Source organism: Haliaeetus albicilla, chromosome 3 (assembly GCF_947461875.1).
Source record: "Haliaeetus albicilla chromosome 3, bHalAlb1.1, whole genome shotgun sequence".
NCBI classification, from domain to species: Eukaryota; Metazoa; Chordata; class Aves; order Accipitriformes; family Accipitridae; genus Haliaeetus; species Haliaeetus albicilla.
This window is the reverse complement of record NC_091485.1, coordinates 53,778,480-53,796,214: the sequence shown is the minus strand read 5'-3', so window position 1 is coordinate 53,796,214 and position 17,735 is coordinate 53,778,480. Positions and strand designations below refer to the sequence as shown.

Below are 17,735 nucleotides of genomic sequence, written 5' to 3'. Positions count from 1 at the left end.
ATGGAACACTATCTACTTATCTGCTTCAGCTGACAAACTATTTACAAGGAGTACCGGTTTTATCTAACACAGCAAACACTGGGAACCACTTGCAGATTTTTTGACTGCTTGCATAGTAGTTTGCATCATAAAACATAGGCATGTTTGACTTATATTTGAAATTTAACCTCAGCAAACCAACAATGTATTTCATAAGAAAAATGATATTACAATTAAACCACTGAACTTTGAACACTTAAAATCTATACAGAAAACTGTATAGTTATCCCAACTGCTACAACCAGATTTTTGTCTGCATAGGCACAGCTTTTAAAAATGTGCTGACTTTTCAGAACAGCAGATGACCTGTACCCAACAGGTAGCACCTACTAGTGCATCCAATGCATTTTAATAATTTAATTAGTGCAGTTATAAAACACATATACATAAATTTATGAAAACACACAGTATGTCCTTAGAAAGTATGCCAGTTAGTAGCAGCATTATTTGCCAAATGTTCACCAAAAAAGAGCAGGCCTTCAAGGCCTGCAATATAAGCGTACTCTAGCAGTGCATTTGTTTATTCAATTTATTAACTGTGATGTCTCCCATCACAAATAACGTTTGTCTTACAACCTTACAACAGTTCTCAGGAGTTTCGCTGAGGATCTTGTCCTCAATAAACAACTGCCAGCTTAGTTAGGATCTGGTGATGTAGACACTTTCTCCAGGCCTGCTGAGGGCCAAACTACCTCACCCTGCAAGAAGTTGTGGTTAGAGGACTTTCCCCCCAGGAGAGTTAGTAACTTATTTTCCAGTAGCCTGCTGAGGAGCTGTCAAGCTTTCATAACTCCTTGCATGTGCTGTTCTGACGCAATCGCATGCAGAAAGCGCCTTCCATTAGTCATCCAATGAAACCTCCAGCCCCCAAGGAAGGTTTCTTGGTGAAGGTTAGTTTATTTGAGGAGGATCTCATAGTGGCAACAGCTGAGGTCAGAAAAATCTGCAAAGGAACGCAGAGCTGTTTTGTTATAGTACACCAGCAAAACACTTCATTAAAATTCAGAGTAATTACTGTTGAGTCGTGTGTAATGATAGTTCCAATTTGCAGCAAAAAGATGATTAAAAAAAAAATGCCTTTTGGCTAAGAAGAGATCCTGGATGAAATCTCTGAAGTTTTATATGCTTAGCGAGAATAAAGAGACTGAAGCTTTTCATGCATTAATTTATGGGTTTTTTCAGTTTCCTTATTAGCCAAATACCATGGAGGAGAGAGATTTAACACCGATTCGAGATCTGACTGAATTGTTGAGAATGGGTTAGTCACTTAGACTACTTGTGAATATATACTTTGCAAGCTGGTACCAACTTCCATGTTTGCTAGTTTAGTTAGAAGTCTGTCCTACTGACAGGAGAGCATCAGGGAAACACCTTCAGGTGTGTAATAAATTAAATATAAAGGCTGTGCCAGGAAACTACAGTGAGAACCTTGAGAAAAGGGGAATGCACAGATGAATGGTCTGGGAATATGGGAATCTGCCAGATGTGGGAAAAGAGGACACAAAAGAATTGAAGAAAAAAAAAATAAAATAAAAGAAAACCAGTCTGGCAGCAGTGACCAAAAGGCCACTGATAGTAGGTGCCTCTACCCCTCTTGTGCTGGTCATGATCAGAATGAAAATCTACTATTATTATCAATTAATCCTTCAGTTCAAATGGCAGTAGAACATGCAGTAGGTCCGAAGGTTCAAAGCCCTCTTAATGAAGCTAAATAGGGATCAATATAACAAAAGCTCTGCATTGTCAGGTGGTTTTAAAATCTTCCCTTAAAATAATGCTTTTAAGGCAGCACAGAAAACCAGAAAAGGGGCAATAATGAGGTTGTTCACGTACTTGATTCTTTCCTTGAGACTCCTGCCTGCCTGCATGCAAAAAATCGATTTGCAGGTTACTTAACCACAGTATTTATAGTCAATGGGTAAATATGTGTGTCTCATTCTCTGGTTGTTCAACTTGATGTCCTGAGGTCTGATATGCAGAAGTGATAAATGCTTCACCCAAAGACAATATGACCTGTGTTTCCAAAATCTAAATTTCTATATTTTTAAGTACCTTGGAAAACTAAATTGTGTGTTTTAAATCGGTAACCTTAATATAATGAGAAAACCTTGAATTTCCCTGTGCCTCAGTTATCTTCCATGAAATGGTGAGGGCATACTATTCCATCACCCATGGAAGGGTTGTGCAGGTAAATTAGTATTTCTGTAGTGCTCAGATCCTAAAGCAGGAAGCAATGCAGAGGAAATAAGTAATTCTGCTGTAGACCAAGGTTTAGGCAGTGTGCTGTAAGACTGTATGAATAGGTAACTGAATGAATAAGAAAACCCAGTACTGAAGAATTGCTCACTAAATGACTGATTAACAGCTCATTCTGTAAGCTGAGTAAAGTAAGGATATTCAGAGAGGAAAAAAAAAGAAGTGTTACACAATTCAACAAATTGTAACAAGTATGCATAAGAGAAATGAATTATGATGGCATAGGTAAATGTAAATGTATTTTCTAGCTTTTAATATAACCTTAATTATATTCTACAAAGTAATGTAGTTATAAACACATAATTCACAAAATAGAGAATGGATAACATAATTCAATTTGCAGTAGTTTCTGACACTCTAGGAGTGAAACTTCAAGTCACATTATTTTAATTAAATGCTAATAAACCTTCATACTACACCACTTATATTCTGTGTTAATTAAAGAAACACAATATCACTATTTTTTAAATATTACAGTATCAACACTTTAGGTTGTAGGAATTCGCAATGCCAGGTATCCAGATTCCAAAGAACCCAAGAGTAGGCGCCTTATAAAAATCTTCAGAAACATTTTAAAAGTCAGCTTTTATAAACATAACTGTAATAAAATTACAGTTTTTCTAGGGCTAGAAGCAGGTAGGTTTCAGTCCGTTGGAAATTTGCCAACCTCAGCCTTCTTGAAGAGCAAAATTTCTAAATTTACTTTGGGAAGAAAATAAATAATTAGACCTTAAACCTATGACTGGTCCAGGACAGACCATTCCTCAACTTTGATTTCAATTCAGGGTAATTGCTGGAGGAAAATTTCACATTCATTAGCAAGGAATACAACATTTTTCTGATGATCTAATGTGTGTGTCTGTGTGTGCATATCTGCAAATAGATTACATCAGAAAATAGAGCTTAAAGCGCAACGTTTACCTGGTCCATTAAGGAAGTCTTTAATTTGCACAGTGATAAGAGGAGGCGGAATACCACTTTTAGGATCTACCTCTCCTGCTACTGTCTGCAACCAAATCTTGCAATAATCCAGAGCTTCCGGTAGAGTCTTCCCAGGATCTACAGGTAATAATGATCATAGTCATTAATGATATTCCAGGAATATGATACCTAACAAAATGCTACATACAAAATTGATTAAATAAAATTAAAAAGTTTAAAATGTAACACAGTAACTAATATTCCTAATACGACTGTTATACATAGCATTTGTGCCTACAGACAGATGCACGTGTGTAACAATGCACGCATACATAGGCAAGAGGGCAAAGCTGTTATTAGGCAAAATGTAGAAAACCTGCAAAAATACCAAGTAAAATATTAGTGAAAGACTTCAGTTACCACAAGATGACTTTAAATAGCGCACAATTTTAGCTTTATTTGTGATGACACTTAAGCGGTCCTTACAAGAGAATATGTGCTCAAACCCTGCTACTTCTAGATTGTATTTTCATTGCCAGGTAGAGAAAATAATAACGGAAAGATAAATGATAAAGGCTAAAAGACCAGAATGCTACAAGGTCTCAGCAATAGAGCATAATGACAACATGGTTATATCATTCTCTTTGGAGTTTCACTCAGTAGCTAATCAGTAGCTATTGTTGCATACCACCTTGAATTGTATTCCTCTGATCAGTTTATAATATTACAATAATACATTAAAATTAATCTCCTCCAAGTGCTATTCTTGTCTTCATTTTCCGCATATCACTAATTGAAAGAATAGTACTGTAAAAAGGCTTTTTAATCTTTAGCAATTCATGACCTTCCTTATAATAGTCTTCAAGTCTGGCACTACAAATCTTAAATTCTAAATAATTTTTCTTTATTATCAAGACTGCTATGTTAATTATTGAATGCCTGCCTCATCCTTAATGATTTAAGGAGATTTTCTTGATGTTATTCTCTCCCATTTTCAGTCAAGTAGAAACTGTTATAATTGCTTTATTTGAGTTTTACTGAATGGATTCCTTTCAAGAACAGTATTTACATACCCACTATTATAGTCAACATATGGTATCGTGGTATCACAGTCATATGTGGACTGGGTATATAAAGTCAGCTTTGGAATTTGTATTTCTTGACCTTATCATGTGATTCATATAAAACTTGGCACATATGAACCCTTATGTGATTTCAAAGAACCTACTGAAACCAATTGATCATGACTTTAGATCTATATGGAAAAGATCAAAAGTTAGCACATTCTTCTGTTTTTATTTGATCAATTTTCAGGCAATGACTTTACAGCAGTATTTGTACTGCATGGCATATACATTACAGCCTTTCCTTCCCTTTATTCCCACTATACATTTATAAAGTCAGCTCTCAACAGTTATTTAAGAGCTGTCACTGCATACAACGGATTTGTATATTTTCCATGTGAATTTGTACATTTTTATGGTTCTTAGCCCTTTCCTTTAATTACATTAACAAGAATGGTGTGGCACACTCCCTTTTCTATGTAACTGCTTTAGGGAATATCTTGTTTCTTGTCTGGAGTTTGGCTAGTATACTGAAAATAATAATATTAATAAAATCTTTACCACCAAAGTACACATCTTTTCCAAAATATAGTTTTGCAGTTATTCTGAACAAGGATGTTATCTCTGACTTGGATCTATACCATAATATCTTGTTTTGTGCTGGTGGCTCTTCATAAGTAATATGCTAATGTTTTTCAGAATATATAGTGTAAAGCACTATAAAAATTACCGAACATTGTGCAACGAACACCACTGAATCAATTAAATTGATCTCTTAAGTTATTGTTCTTTCAGAAGTATTAGTATAAACATTTAGGTGCACCAATATGGGGCAAAATGTTGCAGTATGCCAGTATTTTGTCTCATTTCTGAAAGATACCATCACATACTATATATAGCAACCTAGATCATCTACCGGCTTTTCAGAAAATCCAGCAAATTTAGTCAAACATTTCTTTTGAAGAATACATTTACAGCTATTCCTATTTACCCTAAGATGTGTTTATGTTGTAAAATATCTAATAATTATTTCAAAGTTGTAGCTGTTTAAAGATGAAAATATCTCTGATGAAAAGAACACACATAGCAGAAAACCCTTGCATGACATAATACATTAGCTATACAAACACTGCCCTCAGGGCACTGGGAATTGTAGCATGTAAGCACAGAAATTAAAAAAAAAATAAAGGAACCATGCAGCTCTCAGGAGATTATTTTGCTCTGTCATGTCTCCAAGGAGCGCAGCAACATCACCTCTTCATTACCTCGGGCACTGCAGGACTGGGATACGTGAATAACAAGGACTCCAGAATTTACAGATTAGGAACACAACACAAAGAAACCTCAATGCACAAAATTAGCCTGAGTCCAACAAAATATATTATTTTTAACGCAGCACTGGCCTTACTGATTTCAAGGTTGGGTTTTTTTTTTTAAATTATCTTTTCAGTTCAAGTGAAACTGTGTTATTCTGAAACTGAGGTAATTCTGGAAGCAGGATAGTTGCATTGACACAATTTTGCATTGGAGGCAATAATCCCAAAGGGCCATGCAAAAAATTAGTTTGAGTGCTTCCAAGCCCATGGCATATGATTAATTTGGAACCTGGGTAACAGACTTGACCGTACATCCAAATATGCCAGATACAGATCAATAAATAAATTTTACCATAATGAGAAGAGAGCTAAAATCCAGAAGTTTCAGAACTCACTGTGCTGGTGTGTATCTCAAAAACTTGAAGGGAGTTCCAAATAGGAGCTATAAGATGTATCTGGGTAAGAGAAGTTCATTTACATCAAAGGTCTAAAGACTGAAATATGCATATCTTGATTAAAGTACCTTCTCAGGTAGAAAACAGCATATGCATTTTCATAGGGTTAAGGATCAGGAAAGGAATAAAACAATATCAATCAATCCCTATGCTGAGGGCAATGGAGTTGCCAGAGAAGCAATTGAATGCAAAGGAGAAAATTTAGGCTGAAAAGTGGGGAAATCCTGATGGGGACAGCTGTTAGAAAAAGGACTCTTCTCCCTCAAGGAAATGATGGAAACGTTCAGAATGTTTAAAAATACACTTGACAGAACACTATAAAATATACAATAGGGAACAATTATGCATCAGCAGGGAACTGGTCTGAATAATGTATTATAATAGGTCATTTCCATTTCCATTTTCTATGATTCTCCCAAAAATCAACACTTAAATTTGCAGTTATTTGTATAAAGAAAATGCTGGAGAAAACCCAAGGGATGCATATATAAGTAAAAGGAGAGGCTAGAATTACTCCACAGCAAGCCAAGAGAGAGAAAAGAAAGGGTTGAAAAGTGAAGAGCAGTGAAGACGGCCAGAAATTCTATCCTCTACACCATGTGAAAAATTTGTCTGTGGCAGCAAAAGAAAAATGGTGAGACAACTATCACAGATTGACAACCAAGACGGTAATTTAAAATCTGTAAGACTGAGAAGCCGAGACCTTCCATACATCCACATTTCCCTCCATGTCTTTTTTTTTAAGAAAAAAAGAATCTCTGGCTATTTTTGAATCCACCCAAACATCCAAAGCCACTTTTAGTCTTGCTAAGATCCAGATCTCAGCTCCAAACTTCACAGTTTATGAAGTATCTTCCTAAACTTGATTTGAATGTGCAAACTTTTGATTTCAACTGCTATGCCCTCATTCGTATGGTAACAGCAGACAGCAAACCCCAAACTTCTGAAGAGAAAGGAGAATAAGGGGAAACAAAAGGAAGGAGGCAGGAGAAATTTCACATCTTGAAGATTTCCATCCTCCAAAATGTGGTTTGTTCCAGTTTGTAGCTGAGAGCCAGGGCAGCCCGTGGGAGGCTTTAATGGTGGGGCTCAGCGACTCAACAGCCCCCAGCAGCCACCAGGCAGGGGACAGGGCTACCGAGCGTGTGCACGGGACGGCAACTTGGCCTGTTCAGCTGGAACTTTACCCAGACCCAGCGAGCTCTGCAAGATGCTTTTATTTCAATGGATGAATCATATTTTGGTCTGCAGTCAATTTTAAAAGCCAGTACGATGCTGCAATCATCTCTGCATTTCAAACTCTGAAGTGGAACGTTTGGTCTTGTTTTAAAGATGGTTTCCATTGGAATTTAAAGAACACAAGTGGGAAAACATTTCTACTAGCGCACTCACAAGTCCTGTGTCAGGAAGTTAAAAAATGAGCACTTACAGTAACCTGAGGAATGTACATTCCCAGGCCAGCTTGTCTTTATGGGTGGGGGCTGCACCGACCCCCCCGTCCATGGATGCAGATGTACTGGACAATAAATATACTCGGAGGGGAACAGGTGACACTCCAGCAGAACTCCCTCAATGCTGTGCTAGGAAACAGCCTTAAATCCTCTCTCCGCCTCGTAGGAAGCACAGGCTGACAGAGAGGCAGTGAATCAGACTTCCTGCCAGAGCCAGCCCGCGTTGCTCTCCGTGCAGCCTGGGCTTTCCATTAGATCAGAGGTTACATGTGGTCTTAGCTACTGCATCTGCTCTTCATGGACCCCCTGCCATCAAAGGCGTGGGTGTAAAAAAAATAAAATGAAATAAAATAAAAATCAAGAATAATTCTGGATGGCCTCACAATGCCTGTTTTTTGCAAATGCTTTGTTGGCGGAAGTTGAATAAATTCCATGCGTAACAGATATTTACTGAGAAATTTCTCTCCCTTAAAACAACCAAGCACCACAACCTCTTCTTTGAAAGTAAACAAACAAACAAATAGAAAAAAGATTTTTCAAGAATGCCCAGAGCACAATGCTCAGGAAATGAGGCAATTTTGTATCTGGATTACATTACCTGAAACAAAGCAAATAAAGATTTAAAAAAATATTTATAAAAGCGGCTTATGAGATTACATTAAAAACAATTGCACCCACTTTTATTTAAGTGGAAATGGCCAATGCTCTGTTTGCAAAAACTAACGGTTAGCAGATGCCTTTTTGTTAAGTGTAGGATGAGCACTGAATAAAAAAAAGCATTGTTTTATAGTATCTTTCAGGCCATTTATACAGAAGTAAACTCAGGGAGCAACTACTCTTTTTAATGGTGCTTATTAAGCAGTTAATATTTATTCCATTAATTTATTTACTTTGATTTGAAGTTCCTATACCTGGCAGTAGCATAACTGCAATCAAGCTGTGCAATTACAAAAATAATTTAAAACACAAATGAAGCAGTTTAGCACAACCACAATAAAATTGAGCTAACATTTTAATAACCTAATAAGTCTCCTCCTCCTACAAACTGACTTGCCAGTGGACTTGGTTGGAGAGAAAGACTGAGGAAATTGAAAGCACAACCATCAGGTCTTTCACTCCAAGGCAGGCAAATGCTCCAACATACAGACACTGGCCTGATGGAAATGTGCTGCTACTAACTGCTAATTAACACATTAACGATACTTTACTTTAAAATAGCCCATTTCCTCCTATTTTATTCATAAGTTCTTATTTCTTTCACATTTCAGGACCTAAGCAAAAAATAACACAGCCAGTGACAGAGGAGCCAACTTCCTTGGATGAAGTTTGGTCTTTTAGCCACTGTGCAATACTCTCTCACACAAAAAAAAAGAGTGATAGTTTAATGTGCAAGATCCTGAATTTTAAGCTCTATTAACTTGAAATCTGTCAAAAATAAGAACAAAACGTAACAATATTAAAAACTTCATTTCTACACATGTTCAAAGCAGTAAACCATCATAAGGCAGTAAGCTTAGTTTTGTCACCAGCCCAGGATTAGCTATTATTCTCTTAAAAAATCATGCTGGTGCAGTTTTACAAGATAATCTCCCTGTTTTATTTAAAGCCTCATAAACCAGACTCTCATCTAACTACCTGTTAGAAGCATTTCTAAATTCTAGAGTATTTTGTTGACTTACAGCTGAACAACATGTTTCTTCAAAATACACTAATGGGAGGTGAGGGATGGAAAACATAACTAGATCCAAACTATTACCAGCTTTTCTTTACATTAAAGTTTTTTTTGGAACTAACATCCATCAAAAAATAAGACCTTCCTAATTTCACTATAGAATTTTATACTTGCTTCTGCCTTGCAAGATTTGAGAGTTGTTTCAGAACTGTAGATTTTTTTCACTTAGAAAAGCCATAAGGAATTATAGCACAGTATTTCATAACACTTGAATCTACTGCTGTTGAACTAACAGTAGTCGTCTTCCGAATTACACAACAAAATTGATTCAAAACAATTTTCCCAAACACTTCAAAACATTCCTAAAATATTCTTTTGCACTGTATATGGTGTGTATATATACACAGAATGATGATTTGAAATGGCAGAGTTTTTATTAGTATGTCTTGGATCTAATCTACATATTTCATATATAGCTTAACTATCTAAGCTTAACTCTGTTAGTATGAGAAACCACCCCCACAGGAATACCAATAAAACTTTATAACAAACATCATATATTTTTCCTTTTGCCCAGACAAGTCTCAATTTTTTAGGTTTTGATGAAATTTGCTATGTTACAGGCCCGACCTTCTGAGCTGCTGCTGTGCTGTTGCCTATTTCCATCATGTAATGTAATGCACACAATGTTTTCATCAGGCCTGCTTGCCCAGTCCCAGTGTTTAAATGTTTGGGTTTTTTTCAGGGGGAATATGCTCCATCAGTTCTTATAATCCAGTTAAAATATATCTTTTGTATTTAGCTTGTGTCCTCTTCCCCATCCTACCTTAGATAATGGAGACATAGTAGCATGGATACATACAGACACAAGAAAAGCAGTCTTCTAGAGAGTCTAACTGGAAATACTCTTAAGCAACATTCACTGTAAACTAAACATCATTTATGCCTTCTTCTCACCCTCCACTCCTTGATGTACAGATAAGTACAGGGATATAGTGCATACCTATTGTACAGAGAGAGAGAAGCTAACTTACTTCTTTCAAATAAACTTTATATTGTTCTTCATTTGGATGATATACCTCTTTCAGATAAAACTGTCAGCAAATAGTCACAACATCAAGAAAAATTGACGTGATTGATGAAATCGACTGCTGCAGCACAGAAAATGCCATGCAAAGCTCCAGATGCTGTATTATATGATACGCAATATATAGAGTGTGCATATATATATATATAAACAAACACATATATATAACACAGAGTACATGGCTGTTTTCCCTCAAATACGTGTGCTAGAAATGAAAAATAGAAATTTCCAAAACTCACATGTCACTACAGTGATATGACAACATTAATCCTGGACGATGTAACTACAAGCACAGCAGGTCTTCCTAAACAAGAGGCAATAAAAACTTTATACTACCTGTTTTGCTGTGTGAATTAGCGTGTGACTTGAAGTGTGGATTAGTTTTATTAACTTATTAATACATTTAGAATGGTGTTTTGAGGCACTAGAACTTTGGCACCCACCTCTCAAACTCTTTTTGAAGAGAGCCCTAACAGTCCAGTAGCAACCACAGGATTCTGTCTTATACATGAGCAAGGTACTTACTACTGCCCACAAGGGCAGCAGGATGAGACCAGAACTTCTGCATTCACATAATGTCTGACTCCTGCCTCCACACTTTTATCTTTGCCTGACATGGAGACAAAAAGCCAAAGAAAAGGGTAAGACCCATGTAGGGCTAATCTTTGGTCCTCCAAGAAGACCTCTTTGGGTGTCACTTGAACAACTGCTGGTGACTGAGGAATTCTAAGGCTGTATGTTCCTACTATCTTTATTATGTAAGTTTCTTGCCATGCTTTTGTGCTCTCTAATCCACTTTCAATTTGTAGGAAGACTTTATTAGAGCTTGTGTTTTCTAGAATTGCTCCTGTAGACATGAAGATGGTGAAACACTTCAGAAGTTAATTGTAGGAGCAGAATGGAGAGAACTTTGGCCAGTTTATTGGTAATGTGGTGGCAGCTTGTACAAGGACACACTTGAATGCCTCAGACATGAGAAATGAAGAAGTCCTATTGCATCTTTCCAAAACACTAAGTTAATGAAGTTGTGATCTTTAACTTACAACTACTCCAATTTTCCTTCAAGCTTTGCTTTGTTAATTGATTTGTTAATTCTTTTCATGTTGATTGCTACAATGACCACCTTTCATATAGTATTTACCAAATACATATGGGAATCTGGAGTAAAACGAATTCATGACACAGCTGTGTTTCTGTCAAGACAGGACAGCAACAGCAGAGAAAATGAAAATGGAAGAATGATAAAACAAAATGTGGTAGAGAACAAATCTCCCTATTTTAAGTATCTTCTCTCTAGCTGTCTACCTCACTGTTTAATCCCTCTTAAAAGTTCCACTATGATTCAGATTTCTGAAAAAAGTTAAGATCTATTAAAAATAGCATTTTCAGTCTTTTGCATGAGCACATCATTTTAATGCCTATTTTCAAAAGATACAATCTAATTGAGCAAAGATTTGGTATAGCTGCACAAAAAACCCGTATACTTTTCACAACTAGTGTCCTGTATTAACCCTGGCAAGAAAAAACTAGCAATGTTTTTTACTTACAGCTCTCATTCAGTGAACAATTTAAAACCCCATACTTTTCTGGCTGCGTGTTCAGCAGATCTCTGCATCCTGATTTACACTTTTTTGGGGGAACACTCTGTAATGATCTATCTCATTAAATTCTTATACCCAGTACTGGCTGCCAGACAAATGAATTGCATCATTTGATTTCACTCTTCAGCAGTACAGATAAGACTGGAAAAGAAAATTTCAGAATATTTTCTACTGAACAGTTATTCTGATATTTCTTATTATAAGCTTTGCATATGAAATGGGAAAACCACCCACCCATTCATTAAGAGAAGGAAATTCTTACAAAACCCTATTACTCAGCTGAATGAAAACTTAAAATAGATGACATCATTAGATGCCATTTGGAAGATCACTATAATTTTCTTACAGTTTATGATCAAAACACCAGGTGCTTCTACAATGTTTATCTTTAAATTTTATCAGTAGGCTAGTATAGGAAAATATTGTGATATTCAGTCATAAAAAATGATTTTTATGAAATCAGCTTGGCTTACGATTCTTACTTCCTTAGAGAATATTAAGAAGTTAGAGTAATGCAACAATCCCTATCGCAATCTGGTAATGAGAAAGTAATATTGAGGAACAGGAAGAACTGGTTGCTAAAAGGTTAGATCTTAATTAATTTAAAACATTTTACACACTTAACTTGATTCAGCTGTGGGGTATAATCCTAAAAATATGTATATTTACCGATTGATTTTCAAAGACATCCTAAAAGTCTCTCAGCTGTTTTCCACCACTCTAGTAACTTTGAGACGTGTGATTATTTTGGCAGTTTTAACTAGGACTGAATGTTAAATGCTCTTACCTGTACACTTGTAGTCTGAGGCTACTCCTTTAAGACCAGCATCGAACACTGATATTTCTACCTTTTGCTTTCTGTGGTGGCAGCTCAGGAGCACAGAGGGCTGTGATACAACAAGGTAGAGAAATGGCTGTAGCTCTATGTCCCCAGTTCCCCTGCGACCAGGCTGCCGAACAATAGTTATGCCCAGGGCTTGTCGAGCAGAGGATCTTGTGGAAGCATGAAGACTTTCCAGTGACAAAAGACCTGTTTTTCTCCCAGTAGACAGGGGAACATTAGTGTTCAAAAGATCATCTGCTGTGACAGAAGAAATGCATGGCTGACTGGGCTTCTTGATATCATGGCTGCCACCTAAGGCGGCTTCTGGAAGGTTCAAGGAGCTTTTGCTTATTTTTTCACCATCTTTCTGATCTTGTACTGATTTTGATTTAGGTAAGGCAGTGCATGAGTAAGTCATCAGGGAGATTCGACTTGCTGTAACAAAAATGTCAAAGGGAATGAAATTGAGATTCTTTACAATGGAAGACTGGCGGGAAGGACGGGCAATGCGGTGCTGGCTGGTACCACTGTGCTGCTCGATCTGAACGATTCTGATCTTAACACTGTCGCTGCCAATTCCACTGTCCTGTGCCCCGCTATAACGGGAAGAAGTCTCAACCGTTCCTCCATCAGACACATCAATTTTTTTTGGGTCTTGTTTGGAATCCTGCAAAGGAAAATATTATATTAACTTACGATATCCATATCCCAACTATTTCCATTTCAGTGGCAGCAAACAATCACTATATAAACATGATGTCAAAAAAGAGAATTATTAAAAAAAATCTGCCAAGTTAACTTTAACACAGTAATCACTCATGAAAACACAGCAGGTGTTTGTTCTAATGAAATGATGACTCACAACAGATGAAGTGCCAAAAGAACATGTGAAGGAAAAAAAGAAAGGAGTAATGATTTCTAAGCTTAAATTACCTTTTTTTTAAAATTTAAATTCTTTCTTTAAACTCTAAAGAATCTACAAGAAATTTATGGCTTAATGTAAACCCATATCTCTGTGAAATAATGCATTGTAAATAAAAAGCCTAGTCAGAATTGTTTTCCAGTTTCAACCACGGATGCTCAAAAAGTCCTCTTTGGCACTAAAATATACAGTGATTAGATGAAACAGAATGTAATATTAATCTACCACAAGATCAAAAAAGACTAAATAGGATTTCTAAGCTGAAATGTATATTATGTTGTAGAAAAAAATATTTTTCTTAAGAGTTATGGAAATGACAGCTGCCTTATATAAAACACCAAAGTTGAAGGAAACATCAGCACTATCTAAAGACTGGCTCTGTGACGGGGTACTAGTTCTTAGATTACCAAGGCTCACCAAAGCTACATATGATCTCGGCTGTCACATTCACAGGGCTTCACATGAGAAATCACTGCATATAGAAATATTTCAAAGAAAACACAACCACTGACCAATAGAAAAAAGAACATCGCTTCTATCACAGGAAATGCAAGAGTGAAACAAAAAGTTGCAAGGCTGTGTCCAGGGACCACCACATAGTACCAGGTCAAGAGACAGAGATATCCAAGATAAGCAAGTGCTTCAAGAAGAAAACACTTTTAATAATGCTCATGAAACAAGTAGAAATCCTACAAAGAGCTTGAGGACATGGTAGGGAGCATATGCTAAAATATTTGGAAAAAAACTTGCAGAAATTCAATAATAATAAGGTTGATGATGATGTATGGGCAACTCCTCAGATTCATATGGAGTTTAGAGTCATGCATTCGCCCTGTATAGCTTCCACAGCATAACTTACACTTCCATCTGTGCTGCCCAGAAGAGGTGTTTCTGCTCTGCTCTGTACAAGAGCTAACAAGAAATGCCCAACTCAGATTCGTGACCCATCCAACTCTGTATGCTGTTTCTGACAGCACTAGGAGGAGACTCTGTCCAGTGAAACTGTGGACCCTGGCCACTTCCTGCAATCTGTTCCTCTCCTACTCCCCAAGCATCCACAGCTGTTGCGTTTGGGATGCCAGTGGTACATGCCTGTGTAGTCATTTTAGTAACTATTTCTGGACTTCTTGTCCATTAATTTGTCCACTTCCTTTTTGAATATGCTGACAGTGTCTGGCCTCCACAACCTTCTGGGGTAACAAGTTCCAATTTTTTTTTTTTCTTTGGCTTAAACCAATCTCCTACTAGTGTCATTGTAATTCCCTGATCTTTTGTAGTGCATGATTTGAACGTTCAGGTCCACATTCAGCTTTAGTTGCTATGACTTTGTAAACCTTGATCATAGTCCCCCTCAGCCTTCTCCTCTCCAGACAGGGAAATCCCAGGCTTTTTATCTCTCCTCACAGAGCAGCTGCTCCAGCACCTTTAATAATTTTGACTTCCCTTCTCTACTTCTGTAACTCCACTATGCACTTCTTGAGTACTCTACACAGTATTCAAGAAGTGGGATCACTATGGTTTTATATAGCAGTAAAAAGATGGCCTTCTGTCTTGTTCTCAGTCTCCACCCTGATGATGTCCAATATTTTGCTGGTTTTTTTTGGCTGCCACTGCATATTGACTCAATCATTTAATTTATTTGTTCCAGGACCTACTTCAATAGTTTCTTTTTATCTTTTTCACCCTAGTGAATCTTTGAAAATGGAGATATAAACTAGGACAGACCATATCTTAACTTCCTCTTGAAAAATGTAATAATAAATTACAAGTACTTACAAAATTCGTCAGCAACTCAACTATAGGAATGAAGAGCAGTGCATTACTGAATTTCTTCAAACTTTGGTCTTTATGCAGCAATATTAATAGATTCTACACATACTGCAGGAATCGGGTTGCGGGGGAGTTAAAGAAAAGCAGGTGTTTTTTAAACGTTCCTTTATATTGTGCTTTATGAAACAAAGGGAGCAAGCCCCTTTCCTTTTCTTTAAAGGAATGAACATACTAGAAAAAAGTATTACAGAGGAAATCCTAAAACAAAACCATTAACTAGCTGAGATTTTCTTTGAAAAGGTTTTTGCCAGCTCTGGTTACAATCTTTTCAGATTCACTCATGTACATATTTTTCAAACAGCCAATAAAATTCCTTGCAGCTGATTTCTATGGCAGACTCGTATCACTGACTTGTAAATGTGATACCACTTCTAATGCAGCCTCTGTAAAAATAACTAGAGACCATTTTAATGAATTACTACATTGTGAGCCAAGAAGTCCTGATTCCTCCTGATACCTAGCAAAGTTAGGCTATTTGCACCTCAGCCTCTCTGTCTGGTTAACTATAAAGTGCTTCACCCATATCCTCCACTGATGGCACTCTCAAAAATGGTATAGATGGTTCTACCGCTCATGTATTGAGGGCAAGCAAAAGGCAGGAAGGATGGAGCTGCGAAACAATCTTGCCACATCATTTAAGGGAAATGCTGCCTGAAACGAAGTAGAGGGCATAATACTGCTAAACCCAGCAATTTTTAGTTGCTCCACAGTCATCAGTTCAGTCTGATGAAAAATCTTTTTAGAAAGCATGGTTCTGTAGTGAATGACGCTCTTACAGGTACTACATGGTATTCTCTTGTTCTCCTCTATGCAGCAGAAATTTCTACAGCTACCTGACGTTTAGGTTAAGCTTGACCTGGCTAGAGGGATTGAAAATACAATGTCATCCACTAAATGATAATCTTCCAGGGAGAAAAGCACTGCATGTGTACGACTGAGTGGAGGGAGAAAGGACAGTACTTCTGGTTTCTAAACAGATGGTGTCTTCTCACACCTAAGTAGATTTGACTTGAAGCCTAGTTCTTTTCTTTTGCCTCTTTTTATAATTATTTATTAAATGTGCTGGTCTATCTAAAGCACCTCAAGGAAGGTAAGAAAGTAGCTCTGCCTCCATCCCCATTCAGATTATAGCTTCTCTGTGAAGACTACAGCAGAGGTGCTAATTGGTCCCAACTGCTGAGTTTCCTGTTATGCGGATATTCAACTACAGAAACTTTACTGAGACCCCAAATCAATTCATGCAGGTCACCAAACAGCAGTCAGATGGTAACTTCTGCTCAGTACTAAGCAGTATGGAATATGAACCAGTGCCCAAAAGGTGAAAGACACCATATCCTATTACAGTTTTCCATGCCATCCGGTTCCACAATGAAACTTTGACTTATGGATGCTCTTACCACATATATTACAAAGGCTGGGACAAGTGAGTAATGATTTGCAAGACAGCTTTATATAACACAACTGGGTACAAAATAAAAGTGCAAGAAGTACCACTGGAACTTCTTGCATCAATTTCAGCTCAGTAAGCATCAAGCCTTCTAACCAAGTTTCACAGTTAACCTGAAAATAGGCCTAGTAATAAACTTGGGAATCATTTAGGTATTCCTCTAACGGGATAAGGAGATGAGAGGGAATGACTCTCAGTTTAGCACGTCTAAAAAGATTCTTTGCTTTATTATGGAATAGATGGGCCAATACTTTAAAGATGTTATGAACAGCAATATCAGCTTGCTGTTGGCAAATGTAATGGTAACATTTATCATTGGGCTGTATTATATCAATACTCTTACTCTTTACATAACCCATTTAAAATGAACAATAAAAGTTTTCTTTAATTAGCTACTGGTGTGCATTAACATGATCATGATTAAACCATAAAAACCAACCGTACATTATTCTGGTCCCCTATCCCATGTGTTTTAAATTATTTTAGTTGAAAATGTACTTTGAGTCCCTTTTAAAAGTTCGACCTTCTGCTTTCAGAGAATTAAATGCATATTACTGTAGTGGAGAAGATAATGTTTCAGACCTCCAGGCATATATTAAACACACTGGCAGCACATTAGACAAAATGCTTTACTTATTAGATACTTCCTATTCTAAACAGTGTCATCAAAGGCTAAAAACAAAATCCATATAAAAGCTGCACAATGCTTCCACACAGAACCTGTGCCAAAATCCCTGTACTTTCCAACTAATGAGGAAAGGATGTGTACTCTTAACATATGAATGTAAGATTTTCCAAGCATTCACTTTAGGAAACAGGACTATTGATTCCACATGGCTTATGTTAAATGA

At 36.9% G+C, this 17,735-nt stretch overlaps 1 protein-coding gene across 4 annotated transcripts in view; it reads right to left on the bottom strand.

Moving 5' to 3' along the window:
- VPS13B (vacuolar protein sorting 13 homolog B) overlaps positions 1-17,735 on the bottom strand; it is a 486,539-nt gene that overhangs the window by 104,578 nt on the left and 364,226 nt on the right. For all 4 annotated transcript variants that reach the window (XM_069779759.1, XM_069779758.1, XM_069779762.1 and 1 more), the window contains exons 34-35: positions 12,650-13,352; positions 3,217-3,354 (exon numbers count right to left, since the gene is read on the bottom strand). In XM_069779759.1, coding sequence (XP_069635860.1) covers positions 3,217-3,354; positions 12,650-13,352 — 841 coding nt within the window. The remainder of the gene's footprint in view (positions 1-3,216; positions 3,355-12,649; positions 13,353-17,735) is intronic.